Source organism: Talpa europaea (assembly GCF_964194135.1).
Source record: "Talpa europaea genome assembly, chromosome: 9".
Lineage (NCBI taxonomy): Eukaryota > Metazoa > Chordata > Mammalia > Eulipotyphla > Talpidae > Talpa > Talpa europaea.
The window spans coordinates 5,307,522-5,319,930 of NC_140076.1; the positions used below are offsets into that span (position 1 = coordinate 5,307,522).

The window sequence follows — 12,409 nt, forward strand, 5'->3', positions numbered from 1 at the left end:
ATTCTCTTGCACCCCCCGCCCCCGCATCTCTTGTAGGCATAAATCCATCTCACCCCACTCCCGCCTGCACCCCAGCTCTTGTATCATAAATAAATAGATCTTAAAAAAAAAAAAGAGCCGCAGTCCGTGAGGCTGGGAACACGGGCGAGCCGGGTGAGCAGACGGGCTTGCGGGAGAGCTGCGGGAGCATCCCCCCGTGGCGGTGGCATCAGGAATCAGGAATCAGCTTGGGAACTAGTGGCGCCAATGTTTTCTGGAAGCATTTAAGAAATTAGCCGTGGCTCATCGGCCACCCCCGCCCCAGCAGGAACATGGAGACTTCCTCTCGGAGCAGCGAGGACTGAGGAGGTGGAGAGCCCCGGGCCTCCCTGGCGTGAGAGGGGCTCACGTGCTGGGTGTGGAAAGCCCTGTCTTCCGGGACCCCAGTCCTAGAATCTGGGAACCACCTGGGCTTCTCCCTCTCCTGGGAAGTGCACTCAGCCCGGAGGAGGAAAGACCCAAAGCGCTGACTTTGAAGTTTCCACAAGCAAATGGCTCCGCGGCCTCACGTCACGCACAGCGGAAGTCAATTGACAGACCCATTAGCTTGGTTGTCCCCACTCCACATGTGCGCAGAACGTGCCGGGAAAACGCGAGAAAGGAACAAACAAGCAAAACGAGGCCTCCCTGGTGGGGATGGAGGATAAGACTCAAAAAACTGGAAGGGAGACACAAGGCCAAGAGCCTGACTCCCACAGGCCGTAGGGGCGGGAGGGGACAGCGTAATCCATTAACCCAGCTATGGAGACCAAGGCCCTGAGGCATCGACGCCCAGAGGAGGAGGCGCCACACCTCCTGTCAGATGCTGTGGGGAGGGTCAGGGGCACAGACCACCCACCCACAAAGATGAGCCCCTCCTGGAGCTGGTACAACCTCACGCAGCCCCCACAACGGGGCAGCGCTCCGTCTGCCCACCTGTGCCTATGCAGGCGCCTCTTTTCACCAACTCTCCCTCCCCAGGGCCCAGGGCAGCCGTCCCCTGCCTGCCCGTGACCTCTACCTGCCGGGGCTTCTCCTCACCAACCTCCCTCAGCAGAGGCCGCTCTCCTCAAGGCCCCGCCTGCGACCACGCAGGCCTACCTGTCCCTTTCGGGGCAGCTCTTCCTGCCCGCTGGTGTCTATGCAAGTCTCCTTCATTCTTCTGCCCCTTCCCCTCATAAACCTTTTCTGTAAATATCATGACCGCCTCTGTCTCGTGGAGAAACTCGCCTGGGAAACTCGCCGCAGGACATTGGGAAAGAGGAATCCCGTCACCACCCAAGGGAAGGTGGCTGGGACCTGAGGGTGGAGTTCAGCAGCCAGGGTTGGTATAAAAACCAAATACGTGGGCCTTGGGGGGCTCGCGCTCTCCCTCGCCCCCTGGCTTCCCGGCTCCCGGGCGCGGCCAGCTCTCAGCGCCCTTTGGGATTCCAGATCGGCGGATCGGGTAGGATGCATTGAAGACTTTGTCTCCCGCTTTTCTCCCTGAGCTGTCCATTTCCTCACTTGCCCTTCCCTGGTAAATAAACCTTTTATGAACCTTTCGTGCGTGCCCGCAGTGGAGGAGTGATAAGTCCTTGTAAGCGCATGGGTGAGGACCCACAGTCAGGCACCCCGTTTTGTATTGGGGCTGCCCTATAACAGTTACACATTTCCCAGAGTGACCCCAAGGACCCCGCGCTCCAAACCTAGACCCCAAAAACCCCATAAGTGGCACAAGCGGTTGAGCATAGCACTGTGAGGCTGTCTGCAGCCACTGCAGCACGAGTTCGATCCCCAGCCAGGGAGCTACCCACATGGCACAGCAGGTCTCTCCTGTCTCCCCGCTGCTCCCCTCAGCAGTGTATTTCGGTCAGTCTGCCTGTTCTGTTCCCCGCTCTGTCTCTGGTGAATCCTCTTGTTAGGGGGAAGTGATGTCCTGAGTTAATCCCATACAAGCTTTGTGGACTCCACCCCCACTCCAGACTAAAGCCATCGAGACTCTGGGAAAGATAAATCCCATCACCACCAAGGGAGGGTGGCTGGGACCTGAGGGTGGAGTTGGGCAGCCAGGTTGGATATAAAAAACCAAACACGTGGGCCTTGGGCTGGCTCTCTGGCTCGCGATCGCTCGCCTCCTGGCTTCACCGCTCCTGGCTGGCGGCCAGCTCTCAGAGCGCCATTTTGGGATTCCTGATCGGTGGATCGGGAAGGACTCATTTAAAACTTTGTCTCCCACTTTTCTCCCAGAGCTGGACATTTCCTCATTTCCCCTTCCCTTGTAAATAAACCTTTTATTAACCTTTCACGTGTGCCTGCAGTAGAGCATTGATAAGTCCTTTTAAGTGCGCGGGTGAGGACCCACAGTCAGGCACCCCGTTTTGTATCGGGGTTGCTCTACAACACTCTCACCCCCCGCACCTCTGGCCTGTACCCCAGTTCTTTTTTTTTTTATTTAATTTATACAAGAGCTGATTAGTCAAATAAGACAATCCTAAATCCTATGTCAAAGACTGAATAACAGGAATTCCGGAAAAGATAACAAAGAAGACAAGAAATTATCAACAAGATAAGGCAAAGAGCTTTCCTAGAACTGAAGATGATTTTATTGATTGAAAGTCTCCCCAGGTTAGGAACAATAAATGAAAGTGGACTTTCATGCCTGGAATTTCAAAACACTGTGGAGAGCACGATTTCCACACTGCTGAGACGCAGCTCGGCTGCCCGCTCTCTGTTTCTTTCTTTTTCCTAATGGACCCATTATCTTAAAATGTAAAAACAAAACAAAAAACACGGGGGGGGGGGGAGGGGGAGAAAATTGAGGTTCTACAGGTTGAGCAGGAAGGGGGAGGGGGTGGTGGAGAGCAGACAGAGGAAATGACATGCCAAGGGGCAGGAAAAGAATTATTTTGGAACCCTCCAGAGAACACTGGAAACTAGAAGTCACCTCTGGGGTGGCGAGAGTGTCCGCTGACTCCCTCCTTGGGGTCTTCACGCCCCTGCCCCTGGGGGTGGTCGTCTGCCTGTCGCAGGGAGTGAGGCTGCTAGGAAAGATGTGGCTGAAATGGTGTTACCCTGCTTGGGTCAGAACAGAAGATACTGTATCCCCCACCATCCCCCATCCTACAGCCCCACCCTCTCCACCTGGCTCTCTCTGCCCGCTCACTCTGGGGGAGCCAGCCAGCGGCCATGTTGTGGGGACACTCAATGGCCCTGTGGGGAGGCCCAGAGGGGGAGGGAGTGAGGCCAGTGCAGTTTGCTTGTCAAGGAGTGAACTTCTTCTTGGAGGCTGATCCTTCAGCTCCAGGGAAGGCTTCAGGATATCAGGAGCCCGGAGCAGTCTTGTAAATAACACAGCTGAACCAACCGGCTAAACCACTCCCACATTCCTGTCCTGCAGAAAGACCGGCTATTGTTGTTTTAATCTACTGTTGCTCTTAAAGCTATACTAGATAACTAGTCAGAATGGAAAAAGGCAAATCTCAAAATGCTGAAGGATTATTTCAACATTGAATTCTAAGCCCATGCAGATTCTGGACCCACCCATGAAGCAAGAGGGTGGAATGAAGATAATTTCATGCATGGCAGATTTAAAAATCTACAGGGCCTCCCTGGTGTCCCTGGTGGCGCTAGGGGTTCAGCTGCAGCCACTGCACCCAGTTTGATCCCCAGCCAGGGAGCTACCCACACGGTGCAGCAGACCTCTCCTGTCTCCCTGCTGCTCCCCTCAGCAGTGGATTTCAGTAGATCCACCTGTTCTGCTCCCCACTCTGTCTCTGGTGAGTCCTCTTGTTAGGGGGAAGTGATGTCCTGAGCTAATCCCATGCAGGCTTTGTGGGCCCCACCCCCACTCCAGACCAAGGCCATCAAGACCTTGGGAAAGATGAATCCCATCACCACCAAAGGGAGGGTGGCTGGGACCTGAGGGTGGAGTTAAGCAGTCAGGTTGGATATAAAAACCAAACACGTGGGGCTTGGGCTGGCTCGCTGTCGCTTGCCTCCTGGCTACACAGCTCCTGGCTCACGGCGAGCTCTCAGAGCGCCATTTTGGGATTCCTGATCGGCGGATCGGGTAGGACGCATTTAAAACTTTGTCTCCCACTTTTCTCCCTGAGCTGGACATTTCCTCATTTGCCCTTCCCTTGTGAATAAACCTTTTATGAACCTTTCGCGTGCGCCTGCAGTAGAGCAGTGATAAGTCCTTTGAAGCGCGCGGGTGAGGACCCACAGTCAGGCACCCCGTTTTGTATCGGGGTTGCTCTATAACACTCTCACACCACTGCCTCTGGCCTGTACCCCAGTTCTTGCATGCATAAATAAAAAAAAATCTTAAATGGACATCCCTTGACCCCACCCCCCCTTTTCAGAAAACTGCTATAGGATATGCTCCATCAAAACAAGGGAGTAAACCAAGAAATTGGAAATGGGGGGGGGGGTGCAAGAGGCAAGACTTCCAATGGGGGGTTGCATTTGGCGTCACCCAAAGACTCTGGACAGATCCTCCAGGAAGATGAAAATGACAGAAACCTGCTGGGTCCAAAGAATGTTTTTCTTTCATTTTCTTCCCTCAAAATGAAATTTTTTTCAGTAATTTTCATAGGTAAAACGTATATACATTATGACACAAATCACTTAAAGAAATGTACATTATGAATTAGGTATAATAGTGTATACAGTATGTACAACATATATAACAAGGATATGTATTTCCTGTTCCTGAATATTCCTTTAAATACAGTCATGAATGAATTATAAGTGATAATGCGGACAAGTCAATCCTAGGCTCTCATCATTAAGAATTAATTAGCATATTGCCCAAACCCGCGTGAAGCGTGTTTAGTCAAAAAATCTTTAGAGCTTTAGAGACGTGGCAAAAAGTTTGGGACTAAATTAATGATACATTTATTGAAAATTATGCAAAACAAAATCAAAACCAACACCAACAAAATCCAAAGACCTTCTGGGCAAACAAGAAGCTGTGCAGGAGGTAAAAAGTCCTAGTTGACACGAGGGGCATTTACGTGGGCGTTAGAATGTAGACGCTGAGTCCTGAGCTCGCCCGGATTAGGTGCTGTTGTGGGGAGAGCCTGGCGGGGCCAGGGAAAGCGCTGCGCCCCGTCCTGTCCTTCCTAGTGAAAATCTCGAACAGTTGAGACGTAACCAGTAACCAGCATGTTACTCAGAGACATGAAGGCAAATACCAAAGTAACCAGCTCACAGAGCTAAGCGAGGGTGCCCGTGGAGAAGGGGGCACACTGGCCGGCAGCCAGGCCTCTCCCGACTCTCCACAGGGAGCCGAGTCTAGGCCAGGGGCAGGGCTGACAAACACCCAATTGACTTTATCCCCCAGGCCACCAGTCGGGCTGTTTGTGGCCTTCTCCAACATTTCTGGGGCTTTGGGGGCTGCACAGCAAACTCCCTACTTCTGCTTCAGGCAGTCACTACATATCTACACCGTGTCCACCCAGATGTGGGGTTCAGTGCAGGTCCCTCATGCCTCCCCTTCCAGGCATGTGTGTGCGCGCAGATGTGACTAATAAAGTTGGGAAGCGGAGGGATTTACATCCCAGGCAACCCCACGTCCAGGCGAGGCGTCCATTCCTCAAGTGGTGGCATCTCTGTGGCCTGGACACGCCTCTCCCCAGGGAGCAAGCCCTGCCTGACACGCTATAAGCGCCCCTGCTCCCCTTTTAGAGATGGGGTGGGAGTAGGGGCATGTGGAGACCTCAGGGCCACAGGGCTAAGAGGAGGTGGGATTAAGATGTGGGCCCAGGTCTGAGCTCTCAGAGCCGGGACCCAGGACCGCTCCCTGCCAACAGCGCCCTCTGGGTGACCCTGGGGATGCGGCTCCCTAGAAGGCGGTCAGTGAGATGGGCTGCTGGGAGGAAGGGCCTGAAGAGAGGGAGCCCCATGGCTCCCATTGGGCTGGGTAGAGCAGCTCACAGGTCAGCCTGCTTGGATGTCGCCTGAGCCTGGGACGGGGGGTGCAGGTAACTGACCCTTTCCGCAAGGGCGAAGGCTGAACAGGGCTCCGCCTGTCAGTCCAGTTTCCCTTTGACCCAGGCCCCCTGGGAGGGGTAGACCCTGGGGCCCCAAGCCTACACTTAAACTTTCCTGGGGATCCAGGCAGAGGGGGGAGGTGGCCATCGGCTAAGGGGGGGTGGGAGGGCGTGCTAGCACCCTCCTCCCAAGCTGGGGCCACTCCCTTAATGTCCCTCCTTGCCCCGATTCTCCCACCTGCCAACTCATCTTCCGGCTGTGTCCCTGCCCCTGCCCGAGGTGGGGAGTGACTGGGGAGGCCCGCTTTCCCTGTGGACCCCCAGGAATGGGCTCCCGTCCCTTGCCCTACCCTGAATCCGGCTCAGGCGGCTCTTCTCCCCCAAGGGAGCCGGCCTGGCAGGCAGGAGGGCCAAGGCGCCCGGGGCGCGGCGCTTCAGCACCTTGGAGAGGGGACAGTCCTGGAGAGGCGGGGCCCCACTCGCTGTGTCGTCCTCTCCCGGGAGCTTCCCCAGAGGACACGCCCCAGGGGGCTGGCAGGATTCCAGCCCAGTCCCAGGTGCTGATGTGTTTAAATTGGCCCAAGTGCCCGGACCCCAACCCCAACCCAGCCAGGGCAGCTGACAGGATCGTGGGTGACCCAGGTTCTTCCACGGACACTGGGGGGCAGTCCCAGGGGGGGCAGTCCCTGACCCGCAGCCCCGTCCCAACAACCAGGGAAGCAATGACTAAGGCAGCCGCGTACAGACTTGGGGCCTGCGTGACAGCTGTGCCCGCGGGGGCCAGGGGACGAGGGGCTGCCCCGCCCGCTAGGCACTCGTGGCCAGACCCCAGGGCGGCCCAGAGCCTGGCACTCAGGACTCCCAACTGTGGCTGAAGCCCATTCAAGGTCGGGGGACACACGGTTCAGAATTTTGTTATAAATACACGTGTTTGGTGCGTGAGGGGCAACAGAAGGCGGAGACGGCGCTGCACGCGGCTGGTATAGGTTGAGGTTGAATGCCACAGAGAAAGACAGACAGACAGACAGTCAGCCCTGCAGGGTAGGCTGGGCAGCGTTTTGGGGCCTGTGACTCGTGGTTGGTGGGTGAGCCGTGGGGCGGGGGTCTTGTCCAGGGCTGGTGGGGCCCAGGTGCCCTGGAGGCTCCCTGGCCTGAGGTCCTGGGTGGCGTCGGCGGCACCCCTGGGTCTCAGCTCACATCATTCAGGGCCTGGCAGGACAGGAAGGCTAGTCAGGAGGCTGCTGGGTGGTGCGGAGCCCAGGTGGCGCTCTGGGAGCCCTGGTTCCCCCCTTGGGCCGCAGGGCACCTCACCTTGCGGGCAAACTCAGGCAGGATGAAAGCCGCTCGGTGGACGTCGGAGTTGTAGTATCTCAGCTGCATCTGTTCCACCTGCTTCTGTGTCAGCTGCTGCACGGGCTCCTGGAAGTTGGTGCTCTGGGAACGTGGTGGGGATTCATCAGGGGGGAGTTCCCTGTGCCCGCTGGCCCCTTCGGGTGCCCAGGGCAGCCCCCAGCTCACCGGGTTTTTGCTGCAGAGCATGAAGCCGATCTGGCCGCTGGGGTAGGTGGGGATGGTGCAGTAGGCGTAGCCCACCACGGGGAAGAGCGACCGGCAGAACTGCCGCATCTCCTTGATGAGGTCCAGGTGCAGCCACTGACACTCCCCTGGGGTGAGGGTGGGGGGTTGGTGTCAGCACCGCAGGCTGGCACTACCCTGCCGCTGCCCGCCTGCCCGGCAGCTACTCACCCTGGCAGCAGAGGATTCCGTCCTCCTTGAGTGCCGTCTTCATGAGCTGGTAGTAGGACTCCTTGAAGAGGCTCTCAGCAGGACCTGCGGGAGGGAGGGGCAGGGATGATGGGCACACCCTGGCGAGACCCCCTGAGCCTGGCCCTCTCGTCACCCCCACAGCTGCCCAAGGCAGAGCAGGATTTGAACCCAGGTCTGTGGAATTCAGAAAGCAACCATGAGGACGGTGCTATCGTGGGAGCTGAGGGCGCTGCCCTGATGCTCGGAGTCAAGAGCAGAGACGAGGCCGAGGCTGAAGAGGAAGCGGGGCCAGGCGCGAGCCTGCTGTCCTCCCACAGGCCACCTGCGGACCCTGGGCAGGGCCTGGCCCCCTCCTGCTGAGCCCTGTTTGAGGAGGGAGGTGACAAGTGGCAGAGGAAATGCCAGGCGGGGCACTGTGGAGCAGGGCCTAGGGGCAGCCTGCACCTACCCATGGGGTCTGAGGAGTCGGTGATGATGACATCGAAGGCATCCTGGTTCTGCTTCATGAACTCGAAGCCGTCACCAACGTGCAAGGTCAGCTTGGAGCTGTTGTAGCCGACGGCCATGCCTGGCAGGAACTTCTTGGAGACCTGAATCACGTCCTGGGGAGGGGAGAGGAGGGGCCGGCTGGGCCTCAGGGTGGGGCCCTGGAGCCCTCGGGCGCGAGCGGGCATCCCATGCAGGGCCAGGTGGCCTTGGGCAGGCCGTCCCTTTGGGAACTCAGTCTTCAGGTCTGTAAATGGGAAGAGCTCCCGGGGCTCCCTCTCCTCCTCAGGGAGGGCCGGCTCCCGCCTGCTGTTCAGGCCCCCAGCCCCACCATCCCGTCCCCCAGGGCCCCCAGCCGCACTGGAGCGTCCCTGTGAGTTCCCATCTCAGAGGGCTGCAGAGCCAGAGCCCCTGAGGAGCCCCTTCCTCTCATGCAGGCCTCGGCCCAAGCCCCAAACCCGCCTCCTGGAGGCCTGGCCTGCCTCACCCGCTAGTAGTCACCACCCCAGCCCCCACCTCCGCTTCGGCTCACCCCTGGGGGTCAGCCTGGGGTCTCCTGCTGCTAGAATGCTAGCTCAAGGGCATAGGCCCTGCCCCTCGCCAGGCACTGGCAAAGGCTGGTCCCTAGCAGGAAGGTGCCTGGGCCTGGCCCCCGGATGCGCCAGGCAACCCCCGGCCGGGCACCCCCACCTGGCACCCACCTCATCAATCTCGCACTGGACAACGGACTCCACACAGGAGTGCTTCACCACCTCCCGCAGCACGCCTCCGTCCCCTCCCCCAATGATCAGCACCTGGAAGGCAGGGGGGAGAGTCAGGGTGCACCCCCGGTCAGAGCCCGCGCCCCACCCACCAACGGGCTCCAGCAGGGCTGTGGCCTCCGCAGCCCCGCACAGAGCCTCGGGGAGCACGGGAACCCACATCCCTCATCACTTCACTTCCACTGTCAGATGCTCCCCTGCCTCAGAGCCGCGCAGGGGCGCGCCCTTTCCGGTTAGCGCCTCCCAGGCCTGGTCCTCCCCAGCCAAGCGTCAGCCCCCCACCCCCGGGCGGCCCCCCAGCCCTCAGGCCCCTGGTCCGTGCTGGGACTCTGACAAGCGCTCAGGAAGCACCTGGGCTGGCAGGGGCGGCCCGGGCCTCCAGCCCGGATGTGCGGGGCCCCGGGGCGCCTCCTGCCCTGCGCGGGGGCTGGCAGCGGCGGGTACCTTGCGGGGGTTGGGGTGGCTGCAGAGGGGCAGGTTGGCGATCATCTCCTGGTAGGAGAACTCGTCCCGCTCGGTGCACTGGATGACGCCGTCCAGCACCAGCACGTTGCCGTAGCTCTTGCTGCGGGGAGTGACAGTCGGTCCCGGGCCCGAGGGGGGGCCGCGCCCCCGGGCGCCCGGCGGGAGCAGCGACCCCCCCGCCCCGCCGCGGGCCCGGGGCGAGCGCCGCGCGCGACACGTGGCGAGGACCGCGGGGGGGCCGGGCGGGCCTGGGGTCCGGCCCTGACGTGTCCGTCCGGGGCTGACACGTGGAGCTCGGCGCGGGGCGCCCGGGGGCGCGGGCGGGCGGGCGGGCGGGCGCGGGGCCGCGTCCGGGAACTTCTGACAGTTCCGCGGGCGGGCGGGGCCGGGCGGGGCCGGGCGGGGGGGCGCGGGGCCGCGGGGGGGCGCGGGCCGGGCGGGGGGCGCGGGCGGCGATCGCGCGGGCGGGCGGGCCGGGCGCGGGGGGCGGGCGCGGCGGGGGTCGGGGCGGGCGGCGGTACCTGCGGAAGACGAGGATGTCCTGGAAGCGCGAGCGCCGGTGGTGCAGCAGCTGCTCCACCTGCAGCGACAGGGCCTGGCCGGGCCACAGGCTGCACGTCTCGCGGAACCAGCCCTCGCGGATGGCGGCGGCGCCGGGCGCGGCGGGGCCGTCGGGGCCGGGCTCCATGGCGGGCGGGCCCGGACTGCAGGCCGCGCGCTCGGGCCGCAGCACAACGGGGCCGGCTCCGCCCGCCGCCCGCGCCGCAACCTACCCCGGCGGGCGGGGCCGGCCGGCGGGGGCGGGGCCCCGGCCGTCCAATGGCGGCGCGGGCGCCGGAGCGCGGCCCCCCGCGGCCCCGCCCCCGCGGGCGCCCCGCGCGCTCTCATTGGCCGGCGGCCCGTCGGCGGCAGCAGGGTAGTGCGGCCGGCGCCGCGGGGCCACGTGGGGGCGCGGCCGGCTCCGGGCCCGGGCGGCGGGGCGGGTTCCGGGGCGGAGCGGGCGGGCGGAAGGGGTCGGGGCCCGGGGCCCGGGGCCGGGGCCGGGCGGGGGCGGGCGCTGCGCTGGCGGGTCTCGCTCGGCGCCGGCCCTGCCGGGGGAAGCGCGGAGGCCGGTCGGGACCCCGGGGGTTTTATTGACGGAAGAAGCATCACCCGGGCGGCGACTGCGGCTCTCCCGGCCGGGCCCCGCGGAGCCCCCCTCGCGCGCCGCCGCGGAACGGGCGCCTCTTTCCCAGTCGGGCTCCTGAATTCACCCGCCGAGCCCCGAGGAGGCCGGCGCGGCACAGGCATGCTCAGCACCAGCAGGACCGGCACGTGGTTTTTTGACAAACTGGGTCTTGCTCCTCGAAGGGTGGGAGGAAACGTGCTGTTCTATGAAAATGTCAAGGAACTTCGCAGAGTCGCATGAAGCATGCTAATTACCAAATATTAAATGCTAATTGCTCCGCCGGAGTTAGCTCGCTTGCCAAGGCAGGGAGATGAAACTGGAGTAAGCGCTGTGACAGGACAGGGGTGTCTGCCGTGCGGCGGCCTCCACTTGGAGGTGGGCCTTGTGTCTTGTCTTACTGAACCTGGGATGAATTAACCCATGCTATGGGTGAGTGCCGCCCAGGTCTTAGGGCCGTGGTGTGCCGCAGGTGACTTGAAGGTCCTTGGGACGGAAAGGTGAGCCGAGGCAGCTAAGGAATTGCGGGGAGGCGCCCATGGACCTGGGGTGGTTCAGAAAAGGACCACATGGCCAGGAAGGGCGGCCAGCCACCTGGTTGTTACCTCAGGCCTGAGGCCTGTGTGGACCCAGGGCGGCCCAGCCTGTACTCCCTCCACGGCCATCAGGGCTGTGCTGGACTGGCCACTCATCTGTATGCCGCAGGCAGACGGAAAGCTACAGGGGACCAGCGACGGTGTCTGTAGCTGGCAGCACTGAACAGCAGGCTGAGTGACACAGGGGGCCAGGAGCTGATTCAGGGCCCCGGTGGAGTCAGCTGTCTTGGCTTTCTTCCAGGTGCTGCACAGCTGGGCCCACCCAAGGGCCCCGGGCATTCTGGAGGCACAGCGTGGGTGGGGCAGGAATGCAAAGGATCAAGTCCTGTTTCCTCCTGGAAGGTGAACAAAGCTGTTCCAGTACGTGCTCTCAAAAGAGGCCTGTAAGTGGCAGCGGTAAGTGGCACCAGTGCCTTCCTTAGGTAGGGCGGGAGGAGGCCTTGGCCTCCAGCACCAACAGGCCAGTGCAAACTGCAGCAGCTCCACCCTCCCAAGTTCAAAGAAAACGAAAGCCCTGGAAAAATTACCAGCAAGAAAGTTCCCAGACTACAGGTCCATGACCCCAGAAATGCCCCCTCAACTTCAGATCACGAAGAAAAACTGGACTTGCCAGAGTCGTGTGTTACACAGCCCAGCTAAATTCACAACTGATGTGGGCAGTCGGCGTGGGGTAAGGGGGGCGCAGCACGGACACCTCTGCTAGACCAGACCAGTGTGAAATTACATTCAGCCATAAAACACACTGACCCGAGGGTTGACTGTCCCAACCTCCGAAGGTGTCGCAGGCTTACAAACAAGCAGAGGGGCGCGGTGGGCAGTGGCTGTTGTCCAAGGCTGCGTCCAGGGAAGCCCCGGGCTGTGTGTGTCTCTGAGAGCTTTCTAGCAGCTAGTGCTCGAGAGCCATTTCTGAAGCATTGTTTAGCCAGGCAGACAGCGTGCTTGAGTGGGAACAGGTCTGACCGTTCTGTGGTGTCACTTGGTTTGAGAGTAGTCTGGGCGAGCTGCCTCGGGCCTGCAAACGGCAGCAAGCCTCCCTGAGCAGAGCGCTGGTGCTCCGCAGGCCTCACTTGGCCTCCCACCCCACCGGTCAGACCCCTCTTCCCAGAGCAGGGGCCCAGGCCCGCCTGGTCAGATCAGCACTGAGTAGCTCGTGACACTCACGCACCTGTCCAG

The 12,409-nt window shown here is 61.2% G+C and overlaps 1 protein-coding gene across 1 annotated transcript; it reads right to left on the bottom strand.

Annotated features, from left to right (window-relative positions):
- Positions 1-7,093: 7,093 nt before the first annotated feature.
- On the bottom strand, positions 7,094-10,163 carry SRM (spermidine synthase; the record flags this gene model as incomplete). The annotated part of the gene is made up of 8 exons (XM_084241656.1): positions 7,094-7,205; positions 7,308-7,430; positions 7,515-7,660; positions 7,743-7,826; positions 8,212-8,365; positions 8,951-9,043; positions 9,455-9,575; positions 9,997-10,163. 8 exons carry the CDS (start codon positions 10,161-10,163, stop codon positions 7,185-7,187), a joined length of 909 nt encoding a protein of 302 aa, XP_084097782.1. The 3' UTR covers positions 7,094-7,184.
- Positions 10,164-12,409: the final 2,246 nt, after the last annotated feature.